Here is a 14,862-nt window from a genome sequence, read left to right on the forward strand (position 1 = left end):
CGATGTGGATAAAACACAAGAGAGAGAGAGAGAGAGAGAGAGAGAGAAAAGAAAGAGAGAGAGAGAAGGGCACCCAAATCAGATGCTGATTAACTCTTGCTTATTTAAGCGTCTATCCTCCATCTCTTTCTTCCTTTCCAATGACACTTGGCTGCATTGAAGACAGAAACTTTCGGCAGCAGATTTTAAAGAAACAAACAGAATTGATTCCGCCGCATGTTTGTGAAGCAATTACACGAGGAGGTGGAATTGTTTTGACAAATGAGATCAGGATAACGGGCAAACACACACTCACACACGTTTGAGGCAAGAGTAGCGGTCGGGAATACAACAAGCCGGCTTATGCTTTCAAGATTATGTGTAGAAATGGTGCGTCTGACAGCAAATCGATAAAAATGTGCGGTATCAGACACGGGGCAGATTGTGCCATGCTTTAATCCTGCGTGACATTGCGGAGGCTCCGCTTAAAAGAGGAGAAGGAAAAACCCTCGGGATTCGGGTGGTGCTCAGGTGGGCTCTGAACACCAGGGGACGAACAGGTGACCAGCAATGACAGACAGACAGTGAGAAATTCTGGCACGGTCAAGACTTCCTAACTACTCAAAAGTCTGTCCCAATAATAGATATATCAACTGCAAGATACAATGGTCCATTTTTGATCATGCAATACACAGGCAAAATGATTAGTTCTCTTATGAAATTTTCTTTTATTAGTATTTATATTTATTTATAAGTATTACCCCAAGTGATGTTCAACAGAGCTAGGAGAACTTTCTAGAATATTTTCTATAACATTTTTTATTTTTTTATTTTTTTACAAAAAAGCTTTATTTTAGTTTGACAAAATACACTATCTGACAAAAGTCATGTCATCTATTCAAGTTTTAGAAACAACAAATAATAACTTGACTTCTAGTTAATCATTTGGCATCGGAAGTGGCTTATATGAAAGGCAAAGTCCTCTAAATTACACTTATTTTACCAAAATAAAATATGATCATTCCTTGATTTATAATAATTTGGTCACACTTTACAATAAGGTTCATTAGTTAATGTTAATTAATGCATTTACTAACATGAACAAACAATGAACAATACATTTACTACAGTATTTGTTCATGTTAGTTAATGTTAGATAATGAAAATACAGTAGTTCAATGTTAGTTCATGTTAACTCATGGTGTTTTAACTCAGAGGTTCTCGAAGTGGGGGTCGGGACCCCCCGAGGGGTCGCGGGACAATGAAGGGGGGGGGGGGGGGGGGGGGGTTGCCTGGTGATTTTCAAAAATCAATTAATTTTTATTAAACCTTAAGACTTACTGTATTTTATCAATAACTTACTAAAGAGAAAAAATAGTCGTTTATAGTTACTATAAACTATATAGTTACTATAGTAGCTTATTGTTAATAGTTCTATTGGATTGCGACTTCTCTAGTAATTACATTATACTAAAGGCACAGCAATACTTTCAGAAGCAGCAGATTGATTTTATAACACCGGGTTAAACTTTCTAGCCCATTTACAGCACTGACATACATAAAAAAACAAAACAAAGAATAGACTTGGGTCTATTGGTGTGTGTGCGTCATTGCATACAAGGTTTCTGTATTTATAACCACCACCTCAGAGAATATTGGGGGTCACGAGTCACTGGCATTGTCATTTTGGGGGTCGCGGGCTGAAAAGTTTGGGAACCCCTGCATTAACTTATGTTAACAAGCATGGACTTGGATGTTAATAATGCATTAGTAAATGTTCAATTATGAGTAATAAATGCTGTACATGTGTTGTTCATGATTAGTTCATGTTAGTTAATGCATTAACTACTGAACCTTATTGTATAGTGTTACCAATAATTTAATTAGGACAAAAGTCTTGTCTCTTAACAGAAATATTGTACAGTATAGAATAAAAAGTCATGGTGCAGGGGAAAAATAATTAATATTGTGTAATATTGAGCTTGGCCGAAGGCATCCATGCATCTCTGCAATGACTCATATAACTATTAAGTCATCTGGAATGGCAAAGAAATCGTTCTTGCAGGACTCCTTGAGTTCATCAAGATTCTTTGGATTCATCTTCAATGCCTCCTCCTCCATCTTCACCCCAGACATGCTCAATAATGTTCATTTCTGGTGACTGGGTTGACCAATACGGGAGCACCTTGACCTTCTTTGCTTTCAGGTACTTTGATGTGGAAGCTAAAGTATGAGAAGGAGCACTATCCTGCTGAAGAATTTGCCCTCTCCTGTGGTTTGTATTGTAATGGGCAGCACAAATGTCTTAATACCTCAGCCTGTAGATGTTGCCTACATGATGTATACCTACCTAAATACCTACAATATACACAGAAATAGCACTTATTTGATTGGCTATAGATCAAAACACTGTCGTCTAACCAGCTGCCTGATTAACCTAATGCCAAATAACTTAATTTACCTAGTTAAGCCATCAAATTGTACTTTAAGCTGATTTTTTGCAAAATTGTTGCAAACAATTTATATGGGCTGAATTTAGTAAATAATAATAATAATAATAATACTTTAGTAATGTTCAATTTGTTTGTTTAAATTTAGATTTAATGTAAATGTACATTTTTGCAACCACTTACCGTATTAGTGAATTCAATTTCTTGCTAAATATTATATATAATTTTTAACAACTGATTTATTTTATCTTTGCCAATATGACAGTAAATAATAAAAAAAGACTCTTCTCAGCTTAAAGTGACATTTAAGTTAATTAGGTTAACTAGTTAGGGTAATTAGGCAAGTTATTGTATCGAAAAAATCGACTATTGAAAAAAAATAAAGCTTAAAGAGTGTAACAATTTTGACCTTAAAATGGTTTTGAGAAAATTAAAAACTGATTTTATTGTAGCCGAAATAAAACAAATTAGACTTTCTCCGGATGAAAACATATTATCAGACATAATGTGAACATTTTCTTGTTTTGTTAAACATCATTTAGGAAATTTAATAAAAAAAAAGAAAAACAAATCTAAGAGGGGCTAATAATTCTGACTTCAACTGTGTGTGTATATATATATTCTTGCTTATTAACGTTAATATTAATATTATATACTGTCAATATAGAAGACAAAATAAATTAATTATTGGAAATTAGTTAAGCTATTAAATTATTATTAATTAAATTAAACAAGATGACAAGAGGCAAGATGGAACAAAAAACTAACAAAAAATACAAAACTAAAGTAAAAAAGGTCAAGTAGGTCAAAACAAAAGCAAAGATGAGATGAAAAGAAATAAAAACAAAAAGTTAATGAGAAGAAAAAAGACAAGAGGAGCGAAAACACGGGTAGAGATTTGTACATTTTGTCAATTTGAACAATTTAATGAAGCAAAACATTCATTCATTAATTTTTTTTCAGCTTAGTCTCTTTATTAATCCGGGGTCACCACAGCAGAATAAACCAGCATATTTTTTTACGCAGCGGATGCTCTTCCAGCTGCAACCCCTCACTGGGAAACACCCATACACACCCAATCACAGACATACACTATGGCCAATTTAGCTTACCGAATTCACCTACAGCACAGTCTTAGGACTTGTGGAGGAAATCGAAGCACGCGAAGAATGAGGCAAAACAAAAGAAACAAATTATAATAAAACAAAGCAAGAGACAAGAAAAGTAGACTGACCCAAGGTTGAGATGTTTAAGTTTCTGGAGGCTACTGATCTGCGTCGGAAGCTCCTCAATCTGGTTGTTGAACATGTTCAACACTTCCAAGTTCTTCAGATCAGCAATATTTGGAGGCACGGCTGGAAAGAGAGACAGATATGTTGACAATAAATAAACAGGATAAATTTTTCAAAGAATCATCAATCTCTGCTGCTATAAGCTGCAAAAAAGGTCACTTTAAGAGATATAATAACAAAAATTAATTCGGAATTTGCTTTACTGTATATACGTGTTTAGAGTGAATAAATGTTTTAAACTAATTCAATTGCAAAAGGACAAAAATATACATTAGGTATACCTTTACAATAAAGTCTCATTAGTAAATGTTAGTAATGCATTAAAATTTAAGTTCATAAAAAATACAACTGAATTGTATTAATTGTTAAACTCCATTTGATTAAAGGATTATGACTTTAATTTGTTATTAGGTGATAACTAAGAGATTAACATCAACTAAGACTGCTAAATGCTTTTGTAGCTTTCATTACATTTACTTTAGTTTAATTAACTTAACTAATATAACCTTAATGTACAAAGTTAACTAAAAAAAGATCTATAAATAGTCACAGAATATTATGTGTCAAAACAAATACATGTTTGAAAATAAATCTTTTAAGATTAATAAGTCTTTTGAGCATTTGTTGCTGTTAACAACACCAAACACGATACTATAATATGAAGGTCCTTTAAAAAGGTTAAATAATAAACAATACATAATAACTCACAGTACTTTGAAGTGGTGAAAAAATTTCCCAAAAAAACATGTTATATTTTAAGCTGTTTTTGTATGATTTATTTATTTAATGAAATTAAAATAAACAGGTTAAAGATATTTTTTGTCAAGGTGCAAACATTTAGTCTTTAACCCAAGACTCTGATTGGAGGTGGTGATGAAGAGAGTAAGGACCCATCTGATTGGTCAAATTTAGATAAACAGGCAATGCATAAAATAAATGTCATGCATCACAAATGTCTGCAACACAAATAGCTGAACTCACAATTATTATTATTATTAATTTTTTTTTTCTTTATTAAATATTTACCAAATGATGTTCAACAGATCAAGGAATTTTTCACAGTATTTCCTATAATGTTTTTTCTTCTGGAGAAGGTCTTATATGCGTTTTATTTTGGCTAGAATAATAGCGTGTTGATAAAATCTTTTTTTCCATTAAATGGATATTAGGGGGAAAAATAGAAGGGGGGATAATAATTCTGACTTCAACTGTATATTGCATATACTCCATGATCGCGATAACGATACATTTTGCGATAAAACGATATCGACATTTATTGCCCGAACATTTTCAATAACGATAAAAAAAAAATTGGTATGAAGCGGTAAAGCTTTATTAAAATGTGGCTGCTGCAATAAGCTTAGGATTATTGCAGCAGCTTGGCATGTGACGTGCGCGCATTTTACAGGTGCACCTAGCTGAAAACATTTCAGAATGCTGCGTGCGCACCGCGATTCATGCAAGTACAGACATCCCAACACTCCCGGAATTTTTGGGAGTCACCATATGCATAGAGACTCCTATGAATGATAATCTCCCAGAAATTGTGCATCTCCCCCCACTGTGTAAATAATAAAATCTTAGATTTGATTATCATAATTGATTGTGTTATTAGAGTTTGTGGTTTACAGTGTGATTATTATAGACACCTTACAATGTTGACCAACTTTAAAGTTTGCATTGATTGCTCAGAGTTGGCACTTTATCATTGCACACAAATTGGCTGTTTCTCAATATGTGCTCCTGTCTGTATTTGCGTTCTTGTGTCCTCGTGAAATGTCATCAACCGTCGCCGAAGTACAGTTCCAATACAAAGTTCACATCTTGCCAAGTACAGATAAAGTTCCTGGATGTGTACTTGCTCTGCCTCTTTGGCTAAGGATGCATCGAGAGGTGACTTGTGCGAACTTGCAAAGCTCAGGTATGCCAGAATGCATTACAGCTAAACCAGCAAATGCTGAAGGTGGAGGCGAAAACCCGCATGGTTTTAAAAATGCTCCTTTACTATGTCACAAAATAATGTTTTAACAGTTTTTCAGGCAAGAATGTAGTTGTTTTAGGCTCGAATCGGTTTATTCACAAAGTTTATTCACACAGATAGCGCATCTTTAAGCCTCAGCTTATGCGGGCTCTGACTCCCAGCCTGCCAGCGGGAGCTTCGTCATCACCTCCCCCGCCGAGAGCAGCTTTACTTCAGCCAGTCCATCTCGGATGTACCGCTGGATTTAGTCTCTCCAATGTAGTTAAAGCATGATATTTAATACATCTTGTGTATATCTAACGGACAGTTTTTGGTCTTTTAAATCTAATATTTGTCCTCAGGTGTATTATATTGGCAGTATTATTTGTTACGTTTTATAATTGTCTTTAATTGTTACTGTGTTGTACGCTGCTTGTCTTTGTTTCCCAAATTGCTTAACATTATCTTTATTTCTTTTTTTGTGTACGTCTTGTACTTTATACTTGAAATGTTCATTGTAGTTTATTTAATCTGATAATCATAGACACGTGTCAGTGTATAATAACAAATTTCACTACACATTTATATAGATTATTGTTTAAATTTTCCTAAATCAAAAATGTAGATTTATAATATCAATATAGTATTAATTACAGGGCCGTGCTTTATATAATAAATCATTTTATTTTTAATGTACAGTGAAACCAATGAATTCATGGTGAGGTAAGTGACGTTATAAAGTATACTGCTGTTCCATTTGAAGAAGTGCCCGACTTATGTCCTTGCGTCCTCGGGAGTTCGTTCTTCCAAGTCTGAACTTGGCAAGTCTGAACTACCAAGGACGCAAGTCCGAACGTTGCCTACTTGGTATTGAGAAACAGTCTTTGAGACTCTTCACTTATTGAGTCTGAGTTACTTTAGCACTTATGTTTACTTTATTATAAGAGACAAGATATTTTATTAATCTTTTTTTTTACTATTAAAACTAAAAACATATATATTCAATAATTATCAGTACCGAATGATATTAAACTTTATATCGTAATATTTTTGTCCTGTTTCTCCCAGCCCTAGCCCTGACCACAATATATTTTATCATTAAAAATCAGCATATGTCTAACCCCCATGACAATCATCAAGGTAAAGCATTCCCAAAACGAGTGCCGAGGCCTAACGAACAGACACCCAAGGCTGACCTGTCGAAGTTTAACAGCTAATCATCAAGAGTCAGCAAATACATACGTCCCGTCTTTGATGGCTCAATTATGGGTCATTCCCTCAGCGATAGATTTGACATTTTAATGATGGAGGTTTTTTAGCATATCGAATCAGCACCTTTCCTTCCCTCCTCCCTCTTTTCCTGCAAGGCCATCCTGCCCCGTTTCTGCTGTGGACAGAGATGGATGGGCCGAACAGGCGCTCTATCCGATTACTGGCTGATCAATGAGCCCTCATTACGGAGGAGGGGAGGTGGGAGAGGTTTACACAAACAGCATGACACGAATACCTCCAGAGAGATCAACGGGAGCCGCTCCGCCCCAGACAGAGGAACAAATGATTCAGCCGTCACACAAACAATTCAAGACTGCACATGTTCACACTCACACATACACACAAGTGCACATGCTCACACTGCTCTTCAGCACATGAGCTTGATAAGAAATGCGTCACTTTATATAGTATACATTTGCCACTTTTAATATTTTTACTATTATTATAATTGTAATTATTTTGAAGTTTGAGGTTTAGTTACTTTTTCTAAATAGCAATGCCAATATTGAATTAATGGAGAAATTACTTTTACACATCAATAAAAAATACCAAAAAAAGTTTAAAAATTGTTAAAAACAAAACAAAATACTAAAATATTAAACAAACCCATTTTATGTAAAACAAATATGCACTAATAAACAAACAAAATATATCTTTAATATATACATCAAGCCATTTATACATCCTGCATACATGCATGCCCAAGTAGGCATGGGACGATAACCGTTTTCAAGGTATACCGCGGTTTGAAAAAGTCAAGGTTTTAAAAATCACCAAAATCTTCTACTATACAAAACGTTTTTTAATTCACTTTCTTTTTTTTCTTTTTTTTTTAGGACAGCAATATCTCCAGCAGTAAAGATATCCAAAGATGCCGTTTGAAATTGTAAAGAAATCTGTTTTTTGAAACAAACAGACAGCAGAAGTCCATGATTAATTTTCATTATTTAGCCTGACATGTTAACTGTTCCAAAATCATTTAAATGTTTGTCTAAATAAAATATTTCGTGTTCAAAGGGGAAAAAAGTTTTAGTTTATTTTACCCAGACATTTAAAAAGAATATATTTTAAAGCAGTATTCAAAATACCGTCAATGCCTATGCCCAAGATTTAAAATGTAAAGAAAATTTATTTACAATTATTATTTGGGTAACACTTAACTAACATTAACTAATGTACCCTTAGTCTAATGTATTTACAAACATTACAAATTTATAATTAAAACATTAATAAATAAAGTATAAATAATCTTGTGAAGCATTCATTAGTTCAGTATTAACTAATGTGTTAATTAAAATCTAAAGTTGAGCTTGCTAACATAAGTAAATGCACAGCGAGTTAACATGAACTAACTTTATTTAACTTAACATTAACATTAAATAATCTTTGTAAAATAATAAAATATAATCTTTTATTTGATTTGTTTATTTATTTATTTATTTATTATTATTATTATTATTATTATTATTATAGGGGGGGATGGGTGGGAGTGGGTTTAAATATGCACTTGTTCTTTTTTTTTTCTGAAAAACTCAATAAACAGTTGTTAACAAAAAACATTAACATTAAATATCGTAATAAATAATTGTTTGTTCATGTCAGTAATACATTAACTGACATTAAATAATGTACTATTATTTTAAAAATGTTAATATTATTTGTTAAAAATCCCTACGCATCCCATTGTTTTCATTAAACAGTCTAAAGTCCAATTAAAGGTATTGTAGACAAGCATATCAGTTTCTTGTCCTTATTTTGTGTTGTCTTATTGCTTTGCTTCCTAAGAAGCAGACCAGATTTTCTTATTATTATTATTTATTTATTTATTATTATTGCATGAATTTTATAGGTGTCCTTCATTTAGCTACTGAGTAACATGTACTTGCATGTAACTTTGCATAATTAATTGTAATTACTACAGTACGTACACAGAACATGTTTAACGAGGCACCTTGCAATGAATTGTGTTACCTGGATTTGTCATTAGTCAGCGTTTAGTTCAGAATGACACCCGACTATCAACAATACAATACTTAAGAAGGTTAATAACAAATATATGCTTTAAGAATTAAACAATACAAAGCATGACTTTAATAAAATATAAAAAATATTAAATGGAAAGCTGTAGCCATAGCAATCTGTGTAATTATATACATTCATATTCAGGGTTTCTGCAAGTTTCACAGAGTTTAATTTAAGACTTTGAGACATTTTTAAGACCATTATGAATGACATTTTAGACTTATACAGGGCTAAAGGCTAAGGAATGTGTCAAATGGCCCAGATGTAAAAGAATTTTATTTGCCCAATCAAAAACTAAATTATAATTTAATACATTTAATAATACAATATTACATTTTAAAATATTTTACATTTATTTCTTAGCTAAATATTTTAAATATTGTGTAAAAACAAGCAAGCTTTACTTGTATCCATACACTTTTTTTAAAACATGAATTTTCTTTAAAATAAAAAGTTTGAAAAACTATAATAATCTAAATGTAAGCACACCAATCTGTCCAGGTTACAGTAAAAAGTATTAATATTGACTTTAAAATAGTTTTAATAAATTTAAAAACTGCGACTTTCCAACCAAACTAAAACAAATAAGATTTTCTCCATAAATAAAAAATATTATAAGACATCCTATGAAAATATAAATATTGCTAAGGAAATATTCGAAGAAAAATACTAATTTCAAGGGCTAATAATTACACTTTCAACTGTAAATATCCCAGCTCACTATTCCTTTCTCTTTCTCTAAATATACACTTTTACACTTTGTCGCAATTTTACAGTTATTTACTGCAGAAATGACAAGTAAAATACATGCTTTACAGTACACTACTGTAATATGCACTGCATTGTGGGTCATTTTAAAAACTTTCCCAAAGACTTAACTAACATGTTAGAAATTTCCAGTATACTATTGTAATCAAAGTAATCAAGTACTGCTACTGTAGTTGAAGACAAAACTGAGATCATGAAAATATTATTAACTTATTTGGAATTTATTAAATTCAGTAGTAAACACAAAAAATAAAGGGTTTGCGCTGCTAGTGTAAAATGTATATAAATTACAGTAAAACTACTGTAAAATTGTCATACTGTAAAATTAAAATTAGGTAAAGGGCATTTTACCTTAAAACACATTTACAGGCAAGTTACTTTAAAGAGGCATCTGTGGTAACTTGCTGGCAAAAGTGCTGCCAATAAGTTACCGCAAAAATACAATAAAATAAAAGTGTCTAAAGTAAAATGTTTATATTTTTTTATTTATGTTTACCTATGTCTTCCCAATGCAATAACAATATAAAGTACTTATACATGCATGCCCACAGTAAATGGCCAAAGCTTATTCTCACTCTGATAGATGCATACTATTTTTCATGCATTTTCTAACTATAATATAAAAGCTAATTTCAGTCAAGCTACAACAAATTGCTGTGACCTTGCGAGTAGAATGCATTTCAGTCAAACTCTTCAATTCCCAATTTTTGCATCTTTGACCTTCTCACCTATAACGGATATTTGAAACATACAATTTGTTTCCCACGGTCTCAGAGGAACTGCAGGACACTGAACCCTGCGCTCAATGTCAGGGTCTCCAAACGACACACAAGGCTGATCTCAGTCCTGTTATTATTATTTTCCTATTATATCCTTAAGACAGATCATGCCTCCACCAGACATCTTACACTTTTCCACATTAAACCACAGACCTACTACAGGATTTCTAGCTTTAAAGATCCCATGAAATTAAAATAAAGATTTTAAGATGTCAGTATTGTTAGTTTTTAGGATATATAAGCTAGTGTGCTCCAAAAGAAGATAATTCAGAAGATATAAAACAGATATGAACATGTAAAGCTTGTAGTTTGTCACTTCCACCAAATGGATAATTTCTCATTACATCTTGACCAACCAAATGCTATCTAGTATCTGACATGCCCCGCCCCATTTAAGATGCTCCACATTTGATGCGATTAAGCTCAACAACTCTCACTGGTAAGAAGCAAAATATAAAGCTACACTATGTTCCACCCTCTCTTCATGTTTCAGCTTAGATTACATCAAACATCAAATAAAAATGCACATTTCAAAGCACTTCACACTCACAGGACCTTTACTAGAATCGCCTCTGAATATTTGTGTGAAATATTGTGTGTAAGTGTATATATATATATATATATACACACACAGTTGCAGTCAGAATTATTAGCCTCCTTTTGATTTTTTTTTCTTTTTTTAATATTTCCCAAATGATGTTTAACAGAGCAAGGAAGTTTTTACAGTTTGTCTGATAATATTTTTTCTTCTAGAGAAAGTTTTATTTGTTTTATTTCGGCTAAAATAAAAGCAGTTTTTAATTTTTTAAAAAACTATTTTGGGACAAAATTATAAGCCCCTTTAAGCTAATTTTTTTTCGATAGTCTACAAAACAAACCATCTTTATACAATAACTTGCCTTATTACCATAACCTGCCTAAGTAACCTAGTTAAGGCTTTAATTGTCACCTTAAGCTGTGCAGAAGTGTCTTGAAAAATATCAAGTAAAATATTATTTACTGTCATCATGACAAAGATCAAATAAATTGGGGAAAAAAAATAAACAGGGGTGCTAATAAGTCAGGGGGGCTAATAATTCTGACTTTAACTGTATATATATATATATGTGTGTGTGTGTTTGTGTGTGTGTAATACTTCAACTGTATGTGCGTGTATCACATGTAGATAATAAATATAACGCCCGCCCGCGCGCGCGCACACACACACACACACACACACACACACACACACACACACACACACACACACACACACACACACACACACACACACACACACACACACACACACACACACACACACACACACACACACACAGGAGAAAGGCTGATTTGTTTTATTTTGAATAAAAGCAGTTATTAATGTTTAAAAAAAACATTTTAGGATCAATATTAATAGCCCCTTTAAGCTGTTTTTTTTCAATAGTCTACAGAATAAACCATCATTATACAATAACTTGCCTAATTACACTAACCTGCAGATAACCTAATTAACCTAATTAGCCTTTAAATGTCACTTTAAGCTGTATAGAAGTGTCTTGAAATATATCACTTACATACTTACATATATCTCTCAGAGAGAGAGAGAGAGAGAAAGAGAAAGAGAAAGAGAGAGAAAGAAAGAAAGAAAGAAAGAAAGAATGAAAGAAAGAAATATAACGTTTATACTCAGAAATAAACTCATTCATATGTGATCATGCCTCGTTGATTTGAACCTCAGCTGGTGTTTAGTTAAAAATGCAGACATTATAAAATAAATAAATAAAACATAATATTATACATTAATATGAACATAATATTAAACCTTTTCAAAAACTAATGATTAAAGGTACAATATAAAAATTAAAAATGATAAATATTGCTAAATAAAATGCAAAATGTAAACATTGTACTCTCACAACAATGCTTTTCTCCATGTTTCCGTCTGCATCCATGTACTTGTGTAATATTGCGCTTATAAAGATTTATGAATACTGCAAACAATGTCCAATACTATAGAGCATTATATGAAACGATAGACTTTTTATTTTGTTTAGGATTTGCTCGTGAACAGATGTTTTAAATGCGTGTGTGTGTGTGTGTGTGTGTGTGTGTGTGTGTGTGTGTGTGTGCGCCCTACTGGAGCCTTTAAAACAGGAAGAAAGGCTGATGGTAATAGGACAAAGAGTCTGGGGCTATAGAGAGCAGGAAGGTTTGGCCCTCTCTCCTCTGTCTCATTACCTGCCCGGGCCGAACAGCAGCCCTGCTTTACTCATGAGCCACTAATGAAAGGGTTCCAAATGTCACTGTAATTCCTGACTACCCTGAAAAGTTCAAAAGATGGCAGATTCCCTGTCTCTGCTCTTTAAGCAGGCAGGAGGAGAGGGTGGAGAAGAGCAGAGAAGGGGAAAATGCAGAGCTGTGAGGAAAATGATGGTATCAAAAAAATCTATTTGCACTTAGCAGAGTACAGGAACAACTTTATATTACGATTATGTTCTGTTAATGCCAAAATGGAGAAAATGCTATCCAGATAATATGAAGCTGCTAACAAATGTAATTAAATAAACAAATAAAAAAAAAATCTAACTATCATCAGAAATGCAGTGCAAGTAGTAAAATGTTGTTGCACTATAAAATAACTGATCAAAAGTAGTTTATCATTTAATTTAATCATTTATTCCAGTGTTTTAAAGATGTATTTTCAGCTTCATTACTCCAGTCTTTAGAGTCACATGATCCTTCAGAAATCACTCTAATATTTATTATTAATATTATTATTATTATTATTATTATTATTATTATTATTATTATTATTAATATTATTATTATTATTATTATTATTATTATTAATGCTAAGAGTAATAAAAGAAATAATGACTGGAGTAATAATTCATTTTAAAACTACACACAATAAGAAAGCAGTTATTGAAAATTGAAATAATTATTTAATAATTTAACATTTTTTACATTTAAAAAATGCCGCCTTGATGAACAGAATAATTCTAAAATAAAATTTTAATAAAAAAGCATGAAAAGTCTGACCCCTAACTTTTGAACGGTAGTGTATATATATATATATATATATATATATATATATATATATATATATATATATATATATATATATATATATATATATATATAAGCATTATGCACATGTAAACTTTTATATTCTTATTTAACCCATCTACAGTCAAGATTATTACTACAAAGTATGAAATGTAATGAAATAAATAAATAAATAAAACAGAAATTTTTTTGTGCTTTTAAAAATAAACACATCATTTTGGTGTCCGCATCAAATTAAATTTACAAAAGTGAATTTATATAAAGCTAAAGACAAAATTAGTAGCCTTCTTATGAAATTTGATTTCTTAAAAAAAATATTTCATACACAATGTAAGAACAACACCTTTTTAAAGCAATAATTTTAATAACTTATTTCTAGGGCCAGACAGAATCTGCAAACATTTTTGGCTATTTTAGTAGGAAATTTTGTTAAAAATCTTTGAATTTATGTGGAATGATTTTAGGAGTATCGTAACAAATTTTTAATTAATAAATTTATAACATAAAATATGAAAAAATAAATATATAAAATAAAAATAATACATTTTTAACATTTATTTAATGTTTATAATGCAAATTCAATTAGAGCCACTTATTTAATAAACAAAGCAAGTCTCTCATATATCTACTTAAAGACAGAAAATATTACTTTACAAACTGTATTGTAAATAAATCATATGAACATTTTAATATTATTTTTATTATATTACAATAATATAAGTGAAATAATTTTAAAAACTGAATAAAATGTAAATTTACACACATTTACACAAGTAAATACATAGACTCAATGATGGGCAAAAAAATCTGCGAAAATCTGCTAAATTCTGTGAGTGCAGATTCCGTGAGGGCCTACTCATTTATAAAAATTATTTTTTTTCTTGGTTGGTTTTTGCTATGATGATGACAGTCCTTCATATTTTACAAAATACCAGTATTCAGCATGAAGTGCAATTTAAAATCTATAGCTTAATAAATTTAATTAGGCTAGTCATTTGGTACCTGCTATTTCTGAAGCCAACTGTAAAAACTAAATACTTAAGGGGGATAATAATATTGACCTTTTTTTTATATTTGACCTATTGTTTTTATTTATTATTTATTTACTTACAGCTAAATTAAAATAAATAAGACTTTCTTCAAAATAAAAATATGACAGGAAATACTGTGAAATATACTGTAACAAAAACAAATAAAATAATCATTTCAAACAGGAAGGCTCATAATTTTGTCCATTCTCAAGTCCAAGCATATTAAGTTTAAGTAAAGAAACTTCTTTAATGTTTCAA

At 31.4% G+C, this 14,862-nt stretch overlaps 1 protein-coding gene and 1 long non-coding RNA gene across 7 annotated transcripts in view; one reads left to right on the forward strand and one right to left on the reverse strand.

Annotated features, from left to right (window-relative positions):
• LOC147838080 (uncharacterized) overlaps window positions 1-14,862 on the forward strand; it is a 982,747-nt gene that overhangs the window by 914,606 nt on the left and 53,279 nt on the right. The gene's annotated exons all lie outside the window — the stretch shown is intronic.
• rsu1 (Ras suppressor protein 1) overlaps window positions 1-14,862 on the reverse strand; it is an 83,720-nt gene that overhangs the window by 59,184 nt on the left and 9,674 nt on the right. For all 6 annotated transcript variants that reach the window (XR_015525199.1, XR_015525198.1, XR_015525200.1 and 3 more), the window contains exon 4: window positions 3,664-3,784. Coding sequence is in view for 2 of the 6 variants with exons in the window: in XM_087309860.1 (XP_087165986.1) it covers window positions 3,664-3,784 (121 nt within the window). In the remaining 4 variants the exon portion in view is untranslated. The remainder of the gene's footprint in view (window positions 1-3,663; window positions 3,785-14,862) is intronic.

This window comes from Danio rerio, chromosome 24 (genome assembly GCF_052040795.2).
Source record: "Danio rerio strain M-AB ecotype USA chromosome 24, GRCz13ab, whole genome shotgun sequence".
NCBI classification, from domain to species: domain Eukaryota; kingdom Metazoa; phylum Chordata; class Actinopteri; order Cypriniformes; family Danionidae; genus Danio; species Danio rerio.